This window comes from Gracilinanus agilis, chromosome 4 (assembly GCF_016433145.1).
Source record: "Gracilinanus agilis isolate LMUSP501 chromosome 4, AgileGrace, whole genome shotgun sequence".
Taxonomy (NCBI): Eukaryota; Metazoa; Chordata; class Mammalia; order Didelphimorphia; family Didelphidae; genus Gracilinanus; species Gracilinanus agilis.
This window is the reverse complement of record NC_058133.1, coordinates 118,851,523-118,874,266: the sequence shown is the minus strand read 5'-3', so window position 1 is coordinate 118,874,266 and position 22,744 is coordinate 118,851,523. Positions and strand designations below refer to the sequence as shown.

Here is a 22,744-nt window from a genome sequence, read left to right as displayed (position 1 = left end):
AGGACTCTTTGTGTGTGTGTGTGTGTGTGTGTGTGTGTGTGTGTGTGTGTGTGTGTATGTGTGTGTGTTATAAAAACAATATTTAACATTTTTGAAAACTGGGTTTCTTATTGCTTCCATCCCTCCTGTTTCCTCCCTTCCTCCTTCCCTGAGATAATAAGCAATCTGATATAGATTTTATATGTACAGTCATGTAAAACATTTTTTCCATATTTGTCATTTTGTGGAAGAGATCTTGAATCAAAGGAAAAGAAGAAAGAAAGGGAAATATAATAAGTTTTGATCTACATTCAGACTCCATCATTTCTTTTTCTGGAAGCAGATGATATTTTTCATCATGAGTTTTTGCAATTGTCTTAGATCACTGTATTGTGGAGAATAGCTAGGTCACTGAGAGTTGTGTAATCATACAATGTTGCAGTTACTGTTTACAATGTTCTCTGGTTCTGTTTGCTTCACTTTGTATCAGTTCATGTATGGAACTAAGGATTCTTTTCTGAAAAATTTTAATTTTAATGACAAATTTCCACAAAAGTTTTCCAAAGTTATAAGATTCATTTTGTCTCCCTCTTTTCTTCTCTCCTCCCTCTTGGAACTGACAAGCAATTCAATCTGGATCATATATGCATTATCATGCAAATAATATTTCCATATTATTCATTTTTGTAAGCATATGATATTATAAAACCAAAACCCCCAAACACATCCCTAAACAAACAAATGATAAATCCTATGTTTTCATCTACATTTCTACTCCAACAGTTCTTTCTCTGGAGGTGGATAGCATTCTTTGCCATAACTCCCTCAGAACTCACCTGGATCATTGTATTGCTGTTAGTAAAAGTCTATCATATTTGATCATTCCACAATATTGCAGTTACTGTGTATGATGTTCTCCTGGTTCTATTTATTTCATTCTGAATCAGTTCATGTAGGTTTTTCCAGCTCCTTTCTGAAATCAACCTCTTTATCATTCCTTAGAGCACAATAGGAACCGAGGAATCTTAAAGCTGAAATAGACCTTGGAATCAAACTCCCTCATTTTTTAGATGCAGAAACCAAGGCCTAGAAAGTATAAGAGATTTTCCTGAGATAACACAATTAAGTGGTGGATATGGGCCTCACACTCAAATTTCATGACTCCTTTCCCAGGGTCCTTTCTATGGTTCCAAGAAAGTCTTGGGGTGGGGGAAGGTGGGCAGAGGAGGTGGCTATTACCATTCATTGTCTATTGTTGAGATTAAGTAGTGTGGAGAAGGCCTTTGTCCTTGGCAAATATCCTATCACCAAGCTATCAGATGATACTTCAAATTCCAATATTAGCTTTTGGTTCTTTGGGGTTGAGAGATTGTCCTATGTCAAAATACCAGTGCCACAGAGAAGAGGAATATGCTAAACCCTTGCCAATCATTTATATCTTAACATAAAGACATTCCCAAGTTCCTTTTTCTAGAGTTGCTTTTGTTAAGGAGAAAATAGGAAGAGCATTGGAGCACTAAGAATCTGTGGTTCGAGTGAGAATTATCATTAGGGAACAGATTATCATTGAAAGGGAAAGTATGAGAACTTGGTAGACCAATTGTGCCATTTCTGAGGGTTGCCTCAGGCAGACCCTAGCAATAGGCACATGCATGGGACCATGTATGAAAGATATCTTAGTCTCCTTGGAGAAACAGCATGGCACTATGGAGCCACAGAGTATTATGGCTTTTATGTTTCTGTCCTATCTTCAAGCAGAGGCAGGCAGAGTGAGAGAACAGAAGTCTCCTGGAACTCATTTCGGTTTTAGTTTCCAAGGCTTTACTCCTACAAGTCTGCAATGCTGTTGTTGTTCATCCTTCATTTTCGAAGAGGACCAATTGGGGGTGGGTAGGTGGGTGGGGGCAGGGTAAGAAACTAGTATAAAGATGGAAAATACCTTGATATTTCCCTCCTTGTAATGGTCAAATTAAAAGAGGAATTCTGAACCCAGCTTATGAGTAAGAAATCCCCAAGTTTATTTAGTGTCTAAGCCTCCATTCATTGGGAAAGAGAGAAAGCTTTGGTTCAAAATAGCCCCTGGCATTCACCAGAAAATTAAGAACTAGCAAATTTTAGAGAAGGCAGCTAGGTAGCATAGTGGACAGAGTGCTAGAACTGAAGTCAGGAAGACTCATCTTCCTGAATTCAAATCTGGCCTCAGACACTTCTTAGCCATGTAACCCTGGACAAGTCACTTAACCTGTTTGCCTCAGTTCTTCATCTGTAAGATGAGCTAAAAAAAAAATTGCAAACCAGTCCAGGGTCTTTGCCAAGAAAATCCCCAAACTGGGTCACGAAAACACGACTAACAAAAACAAAACTAAGACAAACTAAGTCACAGAAGACAATTATACTTGGTAATAATAATAATAACCTTTTGTATCACATATACCCACAATATTAAGAGCTTGCATTGACAAAGCTCTTACCATATTCCAGGTACTGGGTTATCCTTTACAAATGTTATCTCCTCCAGAGAAGAAACTGCTGGAGTCAGCCTGCAGATCAAAGCTTATTATTTTTCATTTTAAATTTGTGTTTTTATTTTGAGGTTTTGGTCTTACATGAGTATTCTCTTATAAATTATGGAAGCAAGTTTTGCATGATAATACATGCATAATTTTGGAAAACATTTGCTGAAAATTGTTATTACATGTAATTGAGAAAATAAAATATATTTAAAAAATCTAGAAAAGACCAAAAAAACCCAAATATTATCTCATCTTTAATCTTCACAACAGCCCTGGGAGGTACTATTATCCCCATTTTTAGGTGAGTATACTGAAGTAAACAGAAGTTAAGTAGTTCAGAAGTAAGAAGTGTTGAACCCAGATATCTTGAATCCAAAAGTGTTGTTCTTTCCCCCAAAAGCATTTCAAATCCCCTCATTTAACAGATGAAAAAAATAAGGCTCAGAGAAAATAAATGACCAATCCAAGGTCACCTAGGCATTAAGGTTTAGGAGTGGATTGAGTATTGGATTGAAGATTGGACTTAGAGTCAAGAAAATCAGAAATTTAATCCTGTGCCAGACACTAAGGACCAATGTGACCCTGGGCAAATCAGTTAACTTCTGGCTGCCTCAGTCTCTTCATCTGTAAAATAGGGGTAATAATAGGACCTGTCTCTGAGATTATTGTAACAATCAAATGAGAAAATATTTAAATTGCTTTGCAAATCTTAAAGAGATCTACACAGGCTGGGTAGGTAGATAGATAAGAAAGTATTTGCTGGTATCTGTGATGGTGATAGTAGTAGCAGTGGCAGTAGCAGTAGTGGTAGCAGCAGCAGCAGCAGCAGCAGTAGTAGTAGTAGTAGTAGTGGTAGTGGCGGTAGTGGTAGTGGTAGTAGTAGTAGCAGCAGTAGTAGTGGCAGAGCAAATATTTCAAGCCAAGCCTTTTCATATAAATCCAATGTTTGTTCTCCTACACCATTTAGATCTTTCCCAGCACATTTTGGATCTTTCCCTTACTCCTAGAAAACTACTAAGAGTGAGAACTGAGACAGGGAGGGAGTGCAGCTAAATAGCCCAGAGGATTGAGAGTCAGACCTAGAAACAGGAGGTCTTGGTTTCAAATCTGACCTCAGACACTTCCTAGTTGTGTGACCCTGGGCAAGTCACCTAATGCCCATTGCCTAGTCCTTACTGCTCTTCCGCCTTGGAACCAATACAGTTTTGATTCCAAGAAGGAAGATGAGGATTTTTTAAAAGAAAAATAAATTCGATTTATGAAGTAGAGGGCATGGAAAGCTTTGCACTGAGCTCCACTTTGTCCCACACAGCCCAGGGTGATTATAGCCCTGGTCCATGCCAAATTGGGTGGAAGATAATTCTCTGGGATATCACAGAAGGAGAGTTTGTGCTGAATACAGCCATAACTAGGAAAGGGCTTTGTTCAAAGGCACCAAAATTTAGAAGTCACAATATCCCTTGCACTCCTTCTACAATATGAAAACAACTGACCTTAGAACTTAGTAAACAAAAATAATTTACTAAAAGAGGAAAACTACCAGATGCTCCCTCCTGACTCTACCTTTTCAGCAATAGTCTCAAGCTCCTGATCTTCTTGCCCTCTCTAGTTCCCTGGCCCTCCAAATACATTGCCCTTGGTGCCACATTTTCTAATTATGATTCTAAATGACTTCCCATAGTACAAACCGGATGAAAGAAATCACTCACAAGTACATATTCATTTTTTAAAATTAACGTTTCAAAACAAAACCAACAAGAATAGAAAACAAAACAGTTGTTCATGCTTCTGTTAACAGACAGTCCTAAATAGACTGCATTTCTCCCCATCTAGGTGCCTTCCTCGTGTCACTGTTCCTTCTTCCTTCTCTCCTTTTAACCCATTGTTGTTCTGCACAGCGTACATATTAACTCTTTAAGTCTCTGACTTCAGAGCCCTCTCCCAGCCAGCTTTTTCCGAGGCATTTACAACCAACTCAAGAGGAAAAAATAACAGATTTGATTAAGACCAAAGTGAGGTACCCTGATCTTCTAGGCAGTGGTCAGATTATGAAAGCTCTGAAATAGTAAGAAATAGGAACAATATGATGGACATCCACATCAGAAATGATACGCTAACAAGAAATCATTGCCCAAAGAATCAGGGACTTAGTGAACATAAATGTTTCCTATCTTATTATAACAAGACCATAGGACTTAGAGTTGATAAGGGCAAGATTAGTCCAGTCCTCTCATATGACATGAAGAAACTGAGACCCAGAGGCTAAGTGGCTTGTCTCAGGTCAATCTGCCGGTTGTCCAGCCCGGGTCCTCTGACACCACACCAAGTGCCCCAACCAAGACACAATTCATTTTAACCTCCTACAAAAATCTTTCCAGTGCCAACAATACCAACAGCAGCATAGTGATTGATTTTAATTCCTGGCTAAGTGTTTGATACAAATGGGGACAAAGAGTGGAATTACTGGTTCATCAGTGAAAATGAAGTGAGCATGATTTTGTTTTGGTTGACTAGGATTTAAACAGAGCTGGAAGGGACCTTAGAAATCATATAGTCCAATCCTGTCATTTTACTGTTGGGGAAGATAGGTGGCGAAGTGGGTAGAGCACCAGTCTTTTGAGTCAAGATATTTGAGTCCGAACTCAAATTTTTGAGTCCGAACTCAAATCTAGCTTCAAAAAATATTCAAAGCTGTGTGTGATTTTGGGTGAGTCACTTACCTTGCAGGATTGTTGTAAGAATCAATTGAGATTATAATTGTATAGTCCCTAGCATATTAAGTGCTACATAAATGTTAGCTATTATTATTATAAGGAAACTGCGTCTTAAGGAGCTAAGCTGACTTGTTTAAGATCATCTAACCTGAGGCAGCTAGGTGACTCATTGGATAGAGTGTCAGGCCTGGAGTCTGGAAGATCTGAGTTTAAATCTCACCTCAAATATTTCCTATCTGTGTAACCTTGGACAAATCACTTAACCTCAGCTCCCTAGCCCTTACTACTCTTCTGCCTTGGAACTGACAGCACCAATTCTAAGACAGAATGTAAGAGTTAAAAAAAATAATAATCTAGCCTGTTAATGACAAAGGCAGGACTGCAACTTTACATTCTGCCTCCTAAAAGTCCACTGAATTTTCCTTTGCACCCTGATGGCCACCATTTCCCCCCCTACTAAATTGAGGGCCCTCCCCATCTCTCTGGGAACACTGAAATACTTTTATTTACAAAACATAAGAAATCACAACACAGCCAATTCAAGCATAGTAAGAAGTTCTCTTCCAAAAGCTAAACCTTAAAAAGTTTCTTTTGTGGTTGGAAAAAATTCCCCCTCTGGCACTGGTACCTTGGGAAATACTGGTAGCCAACCCTTGGTTTGGTCTTTAGACAGTTTTGTATCTTCACCACTAAAGGAGTTACAGAATTTGATGTCAGTCCTTTTAGGTAGTGGTGGCCTTCCAAAGTCTAGATAAAATTTAGAGAATATGTATCATGTAGACACCCCAAACAGGGGAAACAACCAAATCCTCCGAAACAAAACAATCCCCCAAATGAAAGAAACCTGCACAACACTTGTGTTTGCCATTCGTTTTCAGTCACATGGTTTATTAGATTGGTTAAGAATATTAGGATAAATAAAGTGATATTTCCTTTTACAGAAAACTGTAATGATAATATTGAATAAGCTTTAACAATCTGAGGATTTCACAGAAACATCAGAAATTTAACAGTTAAACAGTAACTGGGGTATTATTGACCAAGAGATCTACTCATAGTTGCAAACATCCCGGGTTTAAATTTTCTTTTAAAAAAATTGATCACAAAAAAAAAAAAAAGAAAAACATGTATCATTAATATCACTGTCATTAAATCCTAAATTTTATCAGGCTTTGAACAATGCCCGAAGTCAGCAACGAGAAAAGGAAAAAGATATCCTTTGTCTGTTCTGGCCCAAGAAGTCATTCCCAAGCTAAGTCAGTAGCAGAGAGGTCTAATCCTTTGCAGTTAAATCGCTTTTTCCAAATGTTTTTATAACCGTCATAACTAGATTCACACTAGACTTCTTTTAAATAAGGCCCATCAGCTTTGCTCATGGTATCCTGTGTGCTCAGCAAGAAAAGGGCTTTCTCCTTTGGGGCAAAGCAGCAATCACAGAGCACTGCTTGTTGCACTGAAATGCCAACTCAGTCACTGAGTGTTTTGCAAGAAGTTGAAGTGAGGGACAATTGCCCAAACCCCTCAGAATCCAGATCTGAGATGAGTCATAGGAAAATCTGAACTTTTGAGTGTCATTAAAAAAAAGGGGGGGGAGTACAATGCTTGGGTTTGAAAACGAAGGCTTTAAATACAGTAATTCCTGTAACATATCAGCATGTTTGGCTAGAAAGCACACCCCTGGCCATTGCAAAACATGGATAAACCCCACTGTTAGTCTGCTTCGCCTACCAGCAGTCCACGGAGGGTAGGCTCAGTCCCACCCCCATGCCCGGATGTATTGCTGATGTCTATCACTGAAAGCCAGAATGTTCGTATCATCCAAACAAGACAAATACGGGTACCAGATACTAGCAGGACACTAACCCATCTGTAGGGGTTGTCTGTAGCTTCTAGGAACAACAAGATTGTCGAGTCCTAAATACCTAGAGTCGGGGCCCAAAACTTTCTTCCTTTGGACCAAAGCCAATCTCTGGATTTGAGAAAGTTCCAGCTAAGCTAACATGATTTCTTGTGCTTAGCAAGGCCTCCTGGACAGCTCTTGGCCACTAGGATCCTAGAAGTGCATAGTAAGTCAGATCTCCCAATAGCTTTGGATTTCTTGGTATAGAAGTGAAGTAAACGAGGACTCCTCAATTGCTTCCACATCCCGTCTGCTTAACTCTGCAATGTTCCTTCTTTTATCTGTTGGATAAAGAGGTTCCTCTCGTCTTCGGGCGTCCTCCCATTCTGAGCTCGGACGATACACGTTGGCCGGTGACGGTTAAGCATGTATATCAAATGCTGTTTCTCGTTCTTGAGCTCCTCGATCTGGGCTTTCAGCTCAGCATTCACACTTTCCAACTTTTCTGATTCCTGAGGGAAGGACACAAGTAGCAAAGTTATTATATTGAGGGCAACTGGTAAAAGACCAAGCTAAATGGGAGAAGCAACAGCCCAGATTTTAGAACCAAACTGGTTGGTGAAGCAAGAAGAAGAAGAAAGAGTCGTGCCTAACTCCTTTTGGCCAATTCGGAGCCAAGATGGCCTTTGAAATGAACTTTTAACTGCTTCTTTGCCCAACCTAAAACATGTTTATTAAGTACAGTAGCAAAGTCCTTAGAGGACATCTAGATGGTACTTTGGATGGAGTGCTGTGCTTTAAGTCAAAAAGATACCTCTCTGAGTTCAAATCTGGCCTCAGACACTTCTTAGCTATGTGACTCTGGGCAAGTCACTTAATCCCGTTTGCCTCAGTTTTCTCATCTGTACAATGAACTGGACAAGAAAATGGATACTACTCCAGTATCTTTGCCAAGTAAACTCCCAAAAGGGATCATGAAGAATTAGACCCATCTTGAATTTTGGGGGTGTTCTTAGGACCTTTTATATGAGCCTCCACAATGGGTTGGAGTTTAACCTTTCTGAAATGGAGCTAGTATTCTAGAGTTATGCTATATACCTAGCAAGGAAGTAGACTCTGTATGCCTCTCTGTACCTAGGAGGTAGATTCTTAGGACTATGACTAAGCCAGGGCAAATTGAGGACCTGTATTGGGGTGGGGAAGGAAGAGAGAGAGAAAATAGTAATATTTCAAGCGCTTAAACCAACAGATTCTTAACCTGAGATTTGAGAATTTTTAAAAAATATTTTGATAATTGTATTTCAGTATAATTTTTTTCCTTTGTAATCTCCAATGCATTTTATTTTAGGCATTTAAAAACATTATTCTGAAAGGGGTTCTTAGGCTTAGATAGACTCTATCTATATAGCCTAACATCAAAGGCTTTGTCTGGCCTTGCTTTGGGGAAACTAGCCCATTCTTTATTGAGAAAAGGAGGAAAGGGGCTCAGACTATATTTGGGGTACAAAAGAAGAAACACCTAAAAGAACACCCAAAAATGCATTAATTTGTACAGCTTGGAGAAATAATTTGTTCAAGTAAATTAATCAAAGGATTTCTTAAAATGCCAAATTCAAGTTGGCAGCTTTCTTTTCTGGGGAAATAACTTGAATGAAACTTCTTTATCTGTACTGACGTGCCCAGTAGGATGGAAGCTGCTAGACTTGTAGAGACTGGCCAGTCTTGATAAGGATCAGTCATTGGGAGCCGCCTTTTTCATTTCTCACACCTGCCTTTTGGGTTTCAGATGCATATTCATTGTACTGACAGCATTATCTTTTCCTAACCCTGGAGCCAACATTTCTATTGTTGCTACTAGAAGCTTATAGAACCATTCATTCTCCTTAGAGCAAAGGGGCAAACAAAATTCTATGTTGATTTAGTCATTTAGTTTTCTGAAGGAGAAGCATCCAGAGGACACAGGAAGAAGGGAAATGAGAGCTGGAAGGCTGCAAGCCAACTACTCACCTTCTGCAAACATTCTGTCTTCTCCTTCTTCTTGTTCCGGCACTTTGCAGCTGCAATTTTATTTCTTTCCCTTCGTCTCTTTTTCCTTTCATCCTCTTCAGGGGCAAACTAAGAAAACCCAAAAGATATAGCCTTTAATAGGAGTCTCTAGATATCTCTCTACAAAATGACTGCTATTAAAAAAAAAAAAAAAAAGAAAAGAAAACTAACCTTTGACAATGTTTTAAATACACTTGCTCCTGGCATCTAGGGGTGGGGTAGGGCAAAGGATAATAGAGCGGTAGATCTCTGGTTCTGAAGACCTTATGTTGGAACACTTAACTAGCTGTAAGAGCTTGAACAAATCCCTTAGACCTGTGGTGGTGAACCTATGGCACACGTGCTAGAGGGAGGCACTCAGAGCCCTCCCTGTGAGCATGTGTGCCCCAGCACAGAGTTTGCCAGAGTTTGCTACTAGAAAGCCAGAGGGATGTAAGGCCAGGCTGCTCCCCTCCCCATCTCCATAGGTACCTAAGGACATTTCTCACATCACCTGCTCCTCTAAAAGGTTTGCCATCACTGCCTTAGACTCACTCAGCCTCAGTTTCCTCATCTGTAAAATAGGGATTATATAAGTACCTACCTCACGGGGTTGTGAGAGGATCAAATGAGTTAAGACAAATTAAATATATATATATATATATATACACATATATATAAAATAAATATATATACTATGTGCATAGTATATATAAAAATATACATATTAGCTATTCTTCATATTGATGGTTGCTGATAATAATTATAAGCATTCTAGACATGGTAGGAGGGAGAATCTGTTTGGGATTACTATATGCTCTTTCTCCACTATCAGAGTGACCCAGAGCTGGGATAAGGACAAGGCATTTGTTCATCCAAGGCAAATTCTGAAGGCTACATATCCTCCATATGAATTTCCAGAGGAGCTTGCATTGTTGGTGAATGCAACTTATCACAAAATAAGGATCCCTGTGCCATAGAGGAAAGAATTTTTGAAAAATAAAAATAGGTATTTATTTTACTTTTCGTTCCAGTTCTATGATTTTCAATAGTACAGGAAACTCCTATGATGTGGAAACTACCTCGGATAAGGCAGATTTGCAACTCAGTCTGTTCAGAGTTCCCCAGGGGAACCTCAGACATTAAAAGACTTCCCTAGGCTTACACAGTTAGGATGTGTCAGTCTTTCTGCCCATTATCCACTATATCAAACTGCCTCTATGGTACATTTACAAAATACATAAAGAAATGCCTTTTATTGAACTTTGATGCAGTGGAAAGTACATTGGTCTTGGGATCAATTGAATTCAGGGAACATTTCTTAAGTCCCTCCTATGTGCCAGGCACTGGAAGCACTCCAGAGAATCTCCATACAGATCCTGCCAGTGAATATATATTGTCTGTGTGGTCTAGGCAAGCTACTCTCTAAGCCTCAGTTTCCTCCACCGTAAAAAGAGTGTTGGACACTAAATACTATTTCTAAGTAGAATTTAGTCTGGCTCTAAATCTTTAATCTCTCTGTATTGCACCCAGAGAGGCTGCCTACCTTGCTATGCCTGACTCTGAGGTGCCCAAAGATAAACTACAGTCTATTCTGACTCAGATCTTACACTTACAACATGAGGGATGTTGCTCCTTGCTCCACTTCCCATGGAGGATCCCAAAGTCTTTTCCATGAGTTTGAGTATCTGGGGCTTCTGGGGCAGGCTGCCGATTCCATGCTAAATGTTTTTATTAACTTCACAGAGGTTGGCATGTTACCTTTGGACTAGGAATTACAATCATCCTAAAGGCCAAAGCCCACAATGAAATTCTGTCCTTAATCTTTGTCTAATGACTGATTCTGAGAAGGAGGTGAGGAAAGCCAGGAACCAGGCTATCCCATCCCCATTGTGCTCATAGTAGGAGTCAGGTAATAAGAAAAGGTTTTAAGAACCTTTAGGCTTGGGAAGGTTTCAGTCCATAGGCAAGCTTCTTATTTATCACAATCACACCTGGTATTTCAAGATTCAAGTTAAAATCATACAGTCATAATTAACTTGAGGAAACTTTAGGGGCCCTCTAGGAGAACTTCCTCTCATTTTATAGATGAGGAAACTAAGGCCCAGGGAGGTTATGTGACTTGCCTGAGAGTTTCAGAAATGGAATCTGAACCAGTTCTAATGACTCAAGAGCCAGTGTTGTCTCCTCTATATTACCTGATAAGCACTGATTATAGTACACATGAAATACAAGGAAATGAAATTAAATGTCTCTCTAGGCTGGGCTCTGACCCAAATGATCTTGAGGTCTCTGTCTGCTATTACATTGTAGAGGTTTTAAAAAAACACATTCAGATCCTGGCATCACCTATACAGCTTGATAGGAAATAATTTCTTCATTTCCTTTCCTTCCATCTCTCTCTTTCCCTTTCTTCCTTCCTTCCAATTCTTTATCTCACCTAGATTTGAGGTACAGGGTCTACTTACAGACCCAATGCAACTATTGATCAGTGCATCCCTCCTGAGACAACTTGGCAATCTTATGACGAGGGGCTCAGTGGCACAGTGAATTAAAAGAACTCAGAAGTGCACTGGACCTGGAGTTAGGAAGACCTCACTTCAAATCTACCCTCAGACATGTTGCTAGCTGTTTGGCCTTGGCCAAATCACTTGGCCTTAGTTTACTTATCTGTAACAATGGGGATAATAGCACCTTCCTCCCAAGGTTGTAATAATAAGGATCAAATGAAATATTTGTAAAGTGCTTTTGCAAATCTTATATAAATGCTGTTATTTAATGTTGAAGTCAGTGTGGATACTTGATTGGTTAGACTACTGAAGCTTAGAACTCCCTCTGTCCTAGATCTGTCATGCTTAGCCTCTCTGCTAGAAGGATGACAGGTGAGTCCCATACTTTAACTTTTACATTCAACAAACCTGGGAGGGAGATGGTACCAGTGCTCATAACTCAGAAGCTAAGTATGTTGCCTGAGATTCCATCATTTACTGGAGCTTGGAATCAAATCCAAGTACCCTAAGACAGCATTCTTTCTACTGTACCATGCTATCTTTCAGAGAATCAGTGACAGCTGAGGTACCAGGTACAGGTCTGGACCCCAAGTCTATATTTCAGAACAAAGGGTTTTGGAGCCAAATCAAGCATAACAGCAGGGCCACCTGCAGGCCCCCATTTTGTCACTGTTTCTATAAAAAATAGCTCCCTGAGGGCTACAAGAGAGATGAGGGGAAACCACAGTTTCAAACCAAGAATTCTTGGGCAGCTACAAGTATTTCAGAGTTACCTTCTGACTCCAATCTGGTTCCAATCTCCCCTTCTAGCCTTCTTACACATCTTTGCCCTCCGCAAACCCTGCTGCTGGGCCAAACAAGTTTTCTTGTTGTTCTTCACCTTCTGTGCTCCCTCTATGAGCTTTTGCCTTGGCTGTTTATTCTCCAAGCCTGAAATACACTCTATGTTTTCCTCAGCCTCTCGAAATCTCTGGCTTCCTTTGAAGTTTAGCCTGCTTTTCATTATAGTTCCTTCCCTAGATGTCTCTGCCCCTCCCCCATTGCCTTTTGTAAGTATTTGTTAAATACTTATATGTTATTTCTCCCGATAGAATGTCAGCTCTTTGAGGGCAGGTACTATTTCATTTTTATCTCTTTTTTCCTAAAGCCTAGCACAGAGTCTGGCCCACAAATAGGTCTGAACCAAACGTCTATTGATTGATTGATCATCCTTTAGAATGGGGTCAAATTGACTCTGCCTAAACAGAGATGGCCCGGTGTGTCAAATTTAACAAAAATAAAGACCTATTCCATAGAAATATGACCCAAAGGGGTTTTCACACCCTACACCAAATCTCAAAATTCCATAAAGGCTCTTCATCCTAGAGAAAGGTCCTTAGAGAAACTATTCCCAAAAAGAAGGCAACCTTCCCTACAGGATTCTCTCATTGTGTGAAAGAAACTATGGTAGCTATCCTTTTGCAGATTCAGATACCAAAAGAATATAATATTCTGACTTGTGGAAGGCAGCAAATCAAATATTAATCCACTGAGATCTGGATTAGCTGCAAATATTTAGTTAAAAAAATCAAGAAAACCACTTTGGGTCAGTTCTGGGTCCCTGCAAGGAAAGGATCCATCCCTTACAGTCTCAAGCAATTAGTATATTATGAGATTTGGTAGTTTTCTTCTACGTTATTCTCAAAGATTAGGGATGAATCTTATACCTCTCTATCTCTCCTATAATAACTTTCTATGGCTCTATCATCTTAGAATTTGTTTTAAATTCTTCTTGAGCTCATGCATACTATATTTTGAGTCTGTTCAGCCTAGGTCCTCAGCTAGAGTCCCTTTCTATGTCAGCTTAGAGAACACAAGAGAGAAGAACCTTGCTAGACCCTCAGTAGAAGTACCTCTGCTTTCATGATGGACATCTCGATGGGCCTGTCGCTCACTGTGACAGATTCCAACGTGGATGACATCCGGTGACAGAGATGCTTGTTTTGGATAGCAAATCTCAGCTCTTCCTTGACAAGGGGAGTAAGGGTTGTGAAATCTTCAAATGCCAGAGACCCAGCAGGTGACAGGCAGGGGACGATGGCTGATGCACTGACTTCTGAGGCAGGGACCTGGCTTGGATGTTGAAGCATCATTTTGCTGAAAAAGACCAAGACCAAAAGGACTGCCCTCAGCAATGAGCCCAAGACCTTCCCCCAAAGCACATCCAGCAGTATTACACAGGAGAGTTTTAGTCAGAGAAGATTTGAAGCTGAAAAGGTCTTTAGAAATCATTTAACACACCTTCCTCATTTTACAGATGAGGAAACTGAGATCAGAAGAAATTAGGCTCCCAGATAAATTCCAACTTTTGTGTTGTTTAGTTGTCATTGATGTTAATGCCTCTTAATGTTCTTAACATAAGAGATAGTAATGGTAATAATACTAACGACAAAAATAATAATAATGAATATCTGGAGAGTACTTTAAGGTTTGCAAAGCACTTTAAATAAAATACTATGTCATTTTAACCTCACAATAATCCTGGGAAGTAGAAGCTATTATTAATATCCTCATTTTGCAGATCAGGAAATTAAGGCATACAGTGGTTAAGCATCTTGGCCCGAGTCACAGTGCTAGAAAATGTCCAAAACTGAATTTGAATTCAGTTCCTCCTATTCCAGGGCCATCACTCTCTCCAAGTGCATCATCTAGCTCACTGAATTGATGACAAAGGTTAAAAACTGAAGCCAGGAGCACTGACATCTGAGACTATTAAACTCCCCATCAATATGTATCCCTCCCTGCTAACAATTCTTAAAGAAATGTCTCTCACATCATCGTGGCTAACCATAAAACTGCTTTCAAGCTCCCTTTAAAAAGAAAGCTACAAGACTGTCTGAAATCAGGGCAAAACTTTCATTGGGTAAAAGTAAAAGGGAAAGAGTTTTTGTGGGGGTGCAGACTTCCTTTTCTCCACCTTAAAATTTATAAAACACAGAGAATAGCTGCTTGGTGACCTGCCTTGCTTCAAAAGTGCTTATCTCTTACCTACTTATTACTTATCTGCTAAAGCACTACTCTGTAGTTCAACTTTTGAAAAGTGGATAAACTAAAGGGAAAGGAAGAGGTGTGTGTTTCTGCTTTCCAGGGATGAGAGGAATTCCTATTATGGACAAGTCATATACTTCTGAGAAGATATGTACAGGTTCTTGTAGCCTAAAGAAGATAGACTACAAGGAGACATACCTCTGTCACTTATTCTCCCCCTACCAACTCCCCCCAGGTGACCTTGAGCAAATTAATTCACTTCCCCAGACCTCTGTTTCCTCAAATTAGAAGAAAAGTAAGAAGTAAAAAGAAAGGCTTAGCTTAAATTCAAGGGTGTGCTGGAACCAGCTCAAACTAAGGAAAGCTGAATGTTAAATTTTTTTATTCCTCAGAAATCAGAAGACACTACCAGTCAGTCCTAGAATTGCTGTTCTGTTGAACATTTAGGCTGAAGAAAATGATATAGAGTGGCTCAGTGGATAGAGTCAAGCCTGGAGATGGGAGGTCCTGGGTTCAAATGTAGCCTCCAACACTTTCCAGCTGTGTGATCCTGGGCAAATCGCTTAACCCCAATTGCCTAGCCCTGACTACTCTTCTGCCTTGGAAATGACATTCAGGATTTAATCTAAGATGGAAATAAGGGCTAAAAGAAAAGAAAATGATGGATAAAAGTATTAATTATACAGATTAAAAGTATGTCCCACAACCATTTTTTTCCCTCTGAAAAGCTAGTTGGTAAAACATTTACCAGCACAGCCCTGACTGGGTGACTTACTTCTAAGACATTTTCCAGTTCAAAAATGTACAATCCTATGATAAATGCACAAGAATTAAAAATGAATACTTTTTATTATTTATCATATTTATTATATGAATAATAGAGAGATGTAGAAACAGGAGTAGAGAAATAAGCATAAGACCATGAGTGAGACTACAGTCCCTGATCTACCATTTACTTAGCAAATCACTTCTTCATCCTCCAGCTTCAGTCTCCTAAACTGAAAAACAGCAAGGCTGAATTACTTTCTAAGGTTCCCTTTCAGCTCTGATCATCGATGATCAGGGGGAATTAAAGGTACAGCTAATGGGAAAACTTGTGAAGGGCAGCCATAATTTCATTTTGGAATTTTCAACTACAAATCTAACTCTCTGGCTGCTGTATATCCTTCAAGTGATGCACCAGTGCCCTTCAAAGAATGAAGCCTGCATTCACACAAGCCTGCCCAGGCGTGACTTCCTCCCTGCTGCTGCCTGTGACATTCTGTGGGGATGATTGCAAGGTAACACTTGGGCCAGGAAGCCCCCCTCTTTCAGTTTGGCCAGCTGATAAGGGGAAGAGGGGAGGTGGTAGAGGTAATTAGCAAAGGAAAATGAATTAAAATGCTCCAGGGCAAAAACTTGAAGAGAAACTTGTTGCCTCTGAGATGTGCATTTATACGAGTTTAAATTCCTCCTGTTCATCTATGCTTCATAAATTCACCTTTATTTTTATTTCTCTCTCTTTCTCCTTTTTTGCTCTTTATTGAAGAAATTAAGAAAAGACTTAGTGGGCTGAATATTCAAAGATCATAGGTCTAGAGTTTGGAGAGACCTTAGAGAACATCCTAGTCTAATTGCTCATTTTACAGATGAGGACACCAAGATCCAAAGAGGCTAAGTCTTACAGGACAGGAAAAGATTTGAGCCCAGGCTAAAACTAGGTTTCTTTCCATTACATTGACGGTCAAGCAGAAACCCCTTAGAGAGTTGCCAAGCTGTATGGATGAGTCCACAAGCAGGCATGGTGGTGAGCTATACATTTTACAAGCATATGCTTGTATGTCCTTTAAGCCACAAAGTCCTCCTGCACACAGTGCTGTTATTACTACAAGATCATATTTATATGGTACTTGATGAGTTAATAGAATGACAAAACCATATTCTGTCATTTATGAGGCTTTTGCTTTATTTATAACAACCCTGAGGAAAAGGTGAGGACAGAAATGACCTCCTGAGTCAGACCAACGATTTCTACACCCACACACTTGCTCTCAGACCTTAAAAATTTAAGGATGGAGGCAGGTAGGTAGCAGTGGATAGGGAGCCAGGCCTGGGGGCCAGGAGGTCCTGAGGTCAAATCTGGCCTCACACACTTCCTAGCTGGGTGATCCTAAGGAAGTCACTTAATCTCCATTACCTAGCCGTTACTCCTTCTGCAATACATAGTATTGAGTCTAAGACAGAAGGTAAGAGTTAAAAAAAAAGTTAAGGATACTCTTTTCAAATTCCCTTTGGAAATCTTATACATGCATGTTACTCTCCCACCATCCCAATAAAATGTAAGCACTCAGAGGACAGGAGCTGTCTGTTATTTTTTTGTCTTTGTATCCCCAGCATGGCCCAGAATGGATGTTTAATAAATGCCAGTTGAATAGAGGTAGAGCAATTGATTAAAGATTCTCAGAACTATGAATGCTTAAAGACCTAAAAAATGTAAGCAATTCTGCTCCCAAAGCCCTGGCTCATGAATCAGAAGTGATGTACTTCTATCCTTTAATCCTATAATCTCAGAAGGCTAGGAAGATACTCCTCTCTGACAGGTTATAAACTTCCTCAAGAATCCAGCCTTCCAGAATCATAATGTGAACATTCTCCCCTGCATTCTCCTTTCCACTCCCATCCCCAATGTTATTAAAAACCAAATAGTTCAGTGATGGAATCCAGAGACACCATCAGCTAAGCCTTTGTTCCTAGAAATGGCTGCCTTCTTAACAAGAGTAGCTCTGTATAATTAATTCAAGCAGATTTGAGAGGCGTTCCATTTTTCCATCCAACCAAGTTTATTAATGAGCACTCATGGCTGGTGGTCTGTTTGTCTCAAGACCTGAGGAAAGTTTTCTCTTTCTTTCTCAGGGTAAAAAAGCAATATTCCTAATGGGGAAAAAAGGTGAAGAATGTCAGCATTGTGGAACATACCAATTAAAAGCACTGCTTTAAATGATTTAAACAAATTATCAAAAGTATGAAAATCCTTTGAGAAAACTCATGAACAAGTATATTTGGGGTCTTAGAATCACGAAAACCTAGGTTCACATCCATGATCATATGTTTTCTAGCTGTGCAATCCTGAAAAAAGTCACAATCTCTATGAGCCTCAGTTTTCTCACCTGTAAAATAAGGATAAATGATAGTTCCTATCTCATAAGATGAGTTAAGGATTATTTGAGATAATGTAAAGGGATCTCTATAATGCAAATATAAGTTACTATTATTATTGTTATTCTCTCCAAATCAAAAATTTTAATTCTTTTGATAAATTTTAGAAACTCTTTTATACTTTAGGCATATACCCAAACAAGCAAAATTCTATTCATTCTATTAAATCATAATTCATCCAGAGCATACCAATATCCTCAAAATCCTTCTAAAGTAAACATGTTTGAGGGAACCCTCAAAAAATTACCTAGATTGCTTACTGAGTTGATAATCATCCAAATTAATTTTGCTAGGCCACTTTCACTTTGCCACTTATCTGAAGTGTTTTTTCTACCTCATCATAAATGGTGAGACTTTTCTAGGTTTCTTCATTTTAAAGAAAGTGAAAGTCTCTGTGGTTTACTCCCTTAACAGATTAAGTTTTCTGGGAACCTGGCTCCCAGATTTTACTTCTTAGTGTTTAACATTACACTGAATTTTCACTTTCAATTTTCATGTCTCCCCTACAAACTTCCCCGCCATGAAATACTATGCATTATGAGATTATAATTCCAACATAAGCATTTTATCAACTCACCCACCACTCATTCTGGGTTCCTTCCCCTGTTAATCTAAAAACAAATTTCAGAAAATACTAGTTCTAGCTCTGGCACGAAGCAGCTGAGATACCAAAATGTAGGTAAGTCTCTTAACCTGTCTGGGATACAATTCTTTCGTTGATAAAATAAGACCAGTGGGATGTGCTCTAAGAGTTAGTGTGGTATGAGGAATAGAGGGCTAGCCTTAAGCAAGTCCCCAAGCAATTCTCTAAAGATGAAGAATTACAGACACTCTATATTAGAGGAAATTTGAATGCAGTTTAGAAGGAATTTTCATATTAAGAGCTCCCTATATCAGTGAAATCCCTTCTCTAGACTCCAGCCCTCCAAATTCCAGATCATTAGCTATGATCTGATTAGTTTTTAACTTGGGATAAATACTCAAAGTGGGGACCCTCCAACTCATTTTACAGATGAAGAAACTGAACTTGGCCAAAGTCACACAGCTAAAGACCGCTAATGCATGTAGAAAGTAATTCACAAAGTGCCGTATTTTGTTGTTCTTTAGTCATTTTCCATCTTGTCCAACTCTTCTTGACCTTTTTGGGGTTCTCTTGGCAAAGATATTGGAGTAATTTGCCATTTCCTCCTCTAGCTTATTTTTACAGATGAGGAAACTAAGGGTCACACAGATAGCAAATGTTTGAGACTGGATTTGAACTCGTCTTCCTTATTCTAGGCCTGGCACTCTATCCACTATGCCACCCAGTTGCCCACATGTGCTGTACAAAGAAGCATTATTGTATAGATTGGGTGGCCCCAGTTTTAGTTTCATCTCTCAGGGATTAATTTTTCAACCCTGTTGGAATTAATCAGAGATTAAGCAGTTTGGTTGCTGATTCAATTAAGCTCAATTAATTAGAAGTTAATTTTAACCACTAGGCATTCATCTTGGCTTGAAGCCTTTTCTGTACTCTCATTGACCTCTAGGATCCATCAACACACCCAATAAATTCTACCCCCACTATTTGCTGGCAGCAACAATTCCCAACTAGAGTTATGAACTAGTTTCACATACAGGAAGCTAATTTTCCCCTGAAAACTTTCTGTGGTGTACTAATTGTGTCCTTCCTTCTAGTGGTGGTTGAGCAACACTGAGAGCAAATGGCCTAATTACATCCATGACTATTTTTTGAAAAATTAGAATGGGAGAAAGGTATCCTAGATGATGCTATGATTGACTAAGAACAAAGCTCAGTAGTCTATAGGACAACCAATGGTGCCAAGCAATTTCTAAGGGATTGATGGGCTGCAGGCAGAAACAGGAGAAGGGGGAAAGGAAGAAGAAAAGAAAAATAGTTGAAGTAGATGAAGATAAAAGGAGAAGTAGAAAGAAGCCTACTAGGGGAATGGCTACCAACAAAAGGTGCTCCCAATACCTATCCCATACTATGAGCTATCTCTTATCCTTAACCCTTTCTTGGATAACACAGGGGCACCTAGGTGGCACAGTAGATAGATCTCTGGGTCTGCAGTCAGAAGAAGCTGAATTCAAATCTGATCTCATTTACTCGATGTGTGACTCTGTTCAAGTCACTTAACTTGTTTGCCTCAATTTCCTCATCTGTAAAATAAGGTTAACAATAGCACCTCTCTCCCAGGGTTATGGGGGGGGGGTGACATCAAGTGAGATAATTGTAAAGAATCTAGCATATTACCTGGCACATAGTAAGTGCTATATAAATGTTAGCTACTATTCATTAATAGTATTACACATTAACATAAAACTTTTAAGGTTTACAGAGCAGTTTCTGGGTTACAAAGTACTTTAAGATAGAGAGTACAAATGTTCTTATCCCCACCTTACAGGGGAGAAAATTTGAGTTCAGAAAGGTCAACTTTCCCTCTGTCCTTTTGCTGGTAAATGTCTGTGCTTTCTTGGACCAGACTCAACTTGTAATTTAATTGGTACAGGGAGTTAACTGCCAGTGAGGAAATTCCTTCTGCCAATGCAGGCTGCCACCTTATCTGACACTTTTAAGTCTTAGGGAGCTGTCTAGAGGACTGAGGGGTTAAGTAACTTGTCCAGAGGTTCACAGTCAGTATAGGTCAGAGGAAAGACTTGGAACCCATCTATTTCTTCCTGGATCCAAGGACAGCATTGTCTCTGAATTACTTGCATTAATATTTAGTCCCACCTCATTTCATTAGCTACAATAACATTGTATCCACCTGGGAAGTAGAAAGAGACTGTGATGATTACTTCTTTATTTTAGAAATCAAGGGAGACTGAGACCCAAATGAAAGATCATTCCAAAAATATACAACTACTTGGATATGGGACTGGGACTTGAATCCTTATCTCCTAGGGTTCAAGCAGAGTCCCTCTTCAGGGTTTCTTTGAAGGTGTCTCTCTGTTCTTGTAAACCAATGCAGAAATTGATCAATTCCCACAGGCAGAGGAAAAGAAAAAAGAATCAAACAGGAGGATAAGAGGGGAAAAGGATGAAAAAGAAGTGGAAAGAGGGGGGAGAGGAGAGGAGAGAACAGAGAAAAGGAGAGAAGAGAGAAGATTCCTGCTACAAATGCATCCATTGCCACTTAGTGATACTAGTGCCTCAGTTTACCTTTCCCTGATGCAAATAATCTTTTTGGTTCCCAAGACCTTCTTATGCCTTTGCCTTGATTACCAAGTTTATAGAATAATGATAAATCTATATGTTTATCACTTTTAAGATTATTCAGTTAGTAAAGCCTCCTTCTAGCCTGAAAGCCCCAATGTCTATAGCTATTGTCACATTTTATCCTTTTGTGAGATAGGAAAGGAAAATAATATTTATTGTTCCTTCCCCCCCCCCTTCAATATAAGAATACTGATGGCTAGGGAAATTAAATGCATTATTTAAGAACATACCGAAGGCTGGGGAGATCGGAGGGGTGGGGAGAAGGAGATGGAACAAGGTAAAATCCACAAATAATAGAATTGACTCCTTTTATTAGCATCATACCTTTGCCCCAGTGAGAAGTGCGAGAAAATTTTTATTTTAAAGTCAGACAGAATAAAGTCAATCAGCAAGAAAGAGTGGGGTGAGGTTTCGGGGAGTGGGGAGGGTTGAGCACGGACAAGAGATCTGAACCAAGATTTTAGCGGTGGGAGACACGTCAGTCTTTTGAAAGAATCCCTCCTCCTTCTTCCCCAAGGCTAGGAAACTGGTACTAAACTTCAAACTAACTTTCAATCCCCATCCTCGGAGAGGGCCACCCCCCACCCCTCTCAACCTTCGAGCTCCATTCTCTCATAGGCGCCCAGGGCGCCCCCTAGTGGGCGAGATCGCTCTTCCTGCGGTCCACTAGGTCCCCCATTCATCCAAATCCTGTCTCTAGACTCCAGGGGAGAAGAGGGATAGTAGGGGGCAGTTTCAGGAGAGAAGAAATAGAGGAACCTGAGATTACCTTATGGGTAGGCAAGACAGGGGTAGCTAGAGTCAGGGATAGCGCTTTTGGGAAATCTCTCCATCTCCCCTCAAGATTTCCTACAGTTACTTCTCTGCCCGGACAAGTTAGCCGGGAGAAGAGAGAAGAGTAACCCCAGTGTGAGTGGAGCTGGGGGTGGGGAGGAGTTTGGGTCTGGGGGAGCCTCTAGTCCTTTTCGTCTCCTTTCAGACCCCCCCCCCCCACTCTCTCTCTCACACACACATACACACACCACCACCACCACCACCACACACACACTTCGGTAAACTTTTTGAACTGTTGAGAAACCTCCAGGACGGAGGGAACAAACTTCTCACCAAGTTCTTTCCGCACTAAAGGGAGACCCACAATCAATGGGAGATGAGAAGTTCGAATTGGGGTGTGATCAGGAGAGCTGAAGGGCGGAGAACTGAAGGGCGGGGAGCTGACAGGTAAAAAGCCACCACCACCCCCTTTACCAGGCGCTCACTTACCTTCCTTTCTCTCCCTCCTTTCGCCGCTCCTTTCTGTCAGTCCGCGAGGGCTCTGGGCTGGGGCTGTCCGAGACCAAGAGATGAAAGCGCCTCGCCTGAAGCAAAGGCTAGCCGAGGGGGTGGTATCGGAGCCCGACGACTTGGAAGCTGAGGCGGCGTCTGTCCTGCTGCCACCGCGGCTGCCTCTGCTGCTGCTGCTGCTGCTGCTGCTGGAGTGAGCAAAGATCTTCTCTCCGCCTTGTTGCTTGGGATTCTGACTAGTAGAGAGGTTGCATCACCCCTTTTATATAGTGGGAGTGCTGGTATTTACACTGGGTTGCCAGTCTCGGGCTGACGTAATGCTATTAATAGCTTCCCAGAGAGGACTAGCAAGACGGGGCTGGAGAAGAGGAGGAGGACTGGGAGGGGCTAGGAAAAGGCTGGGGGGAAGGGGGGGAAGGGAGGCGGGGGGGGGG

At 40.3% G+C, this 22,744-nt stretch overlaps 1 protein-coding gene across 1 annotated transcript; it reads right to left on the bottom strand.

Moving 5' to 3' along the window:
* Window positions 1-6,075: 6,075 nt before the first annotated feature.
* Window positions 6,076-22,520, bottom strand: ATF3 (activating transcription factor 3). Its single transcript, XM_044672315.1, has 4 exons — window positions 22,290-22,520; window positions 13,474-13,717; window positions 9,054-9,161; window positions 6,076-7,558 (listed from the first exon to the last, which is right to left on the bottom strand). Exons 2-4 carry the CDS (start codon window positions 13,711-13,713, stop codon window positions 7,361-7,363), a joined length of 546 nt encoding a protein of 181 aa, XP_044528250.1. The 5' UTR covers window positions 13,714-13,717; window positions 22,290-22,520; the 3' UTR covers window positions 6,076-7,360.
* Window positions 22,521-22,744: the final 224 nt, after the last annotated feature.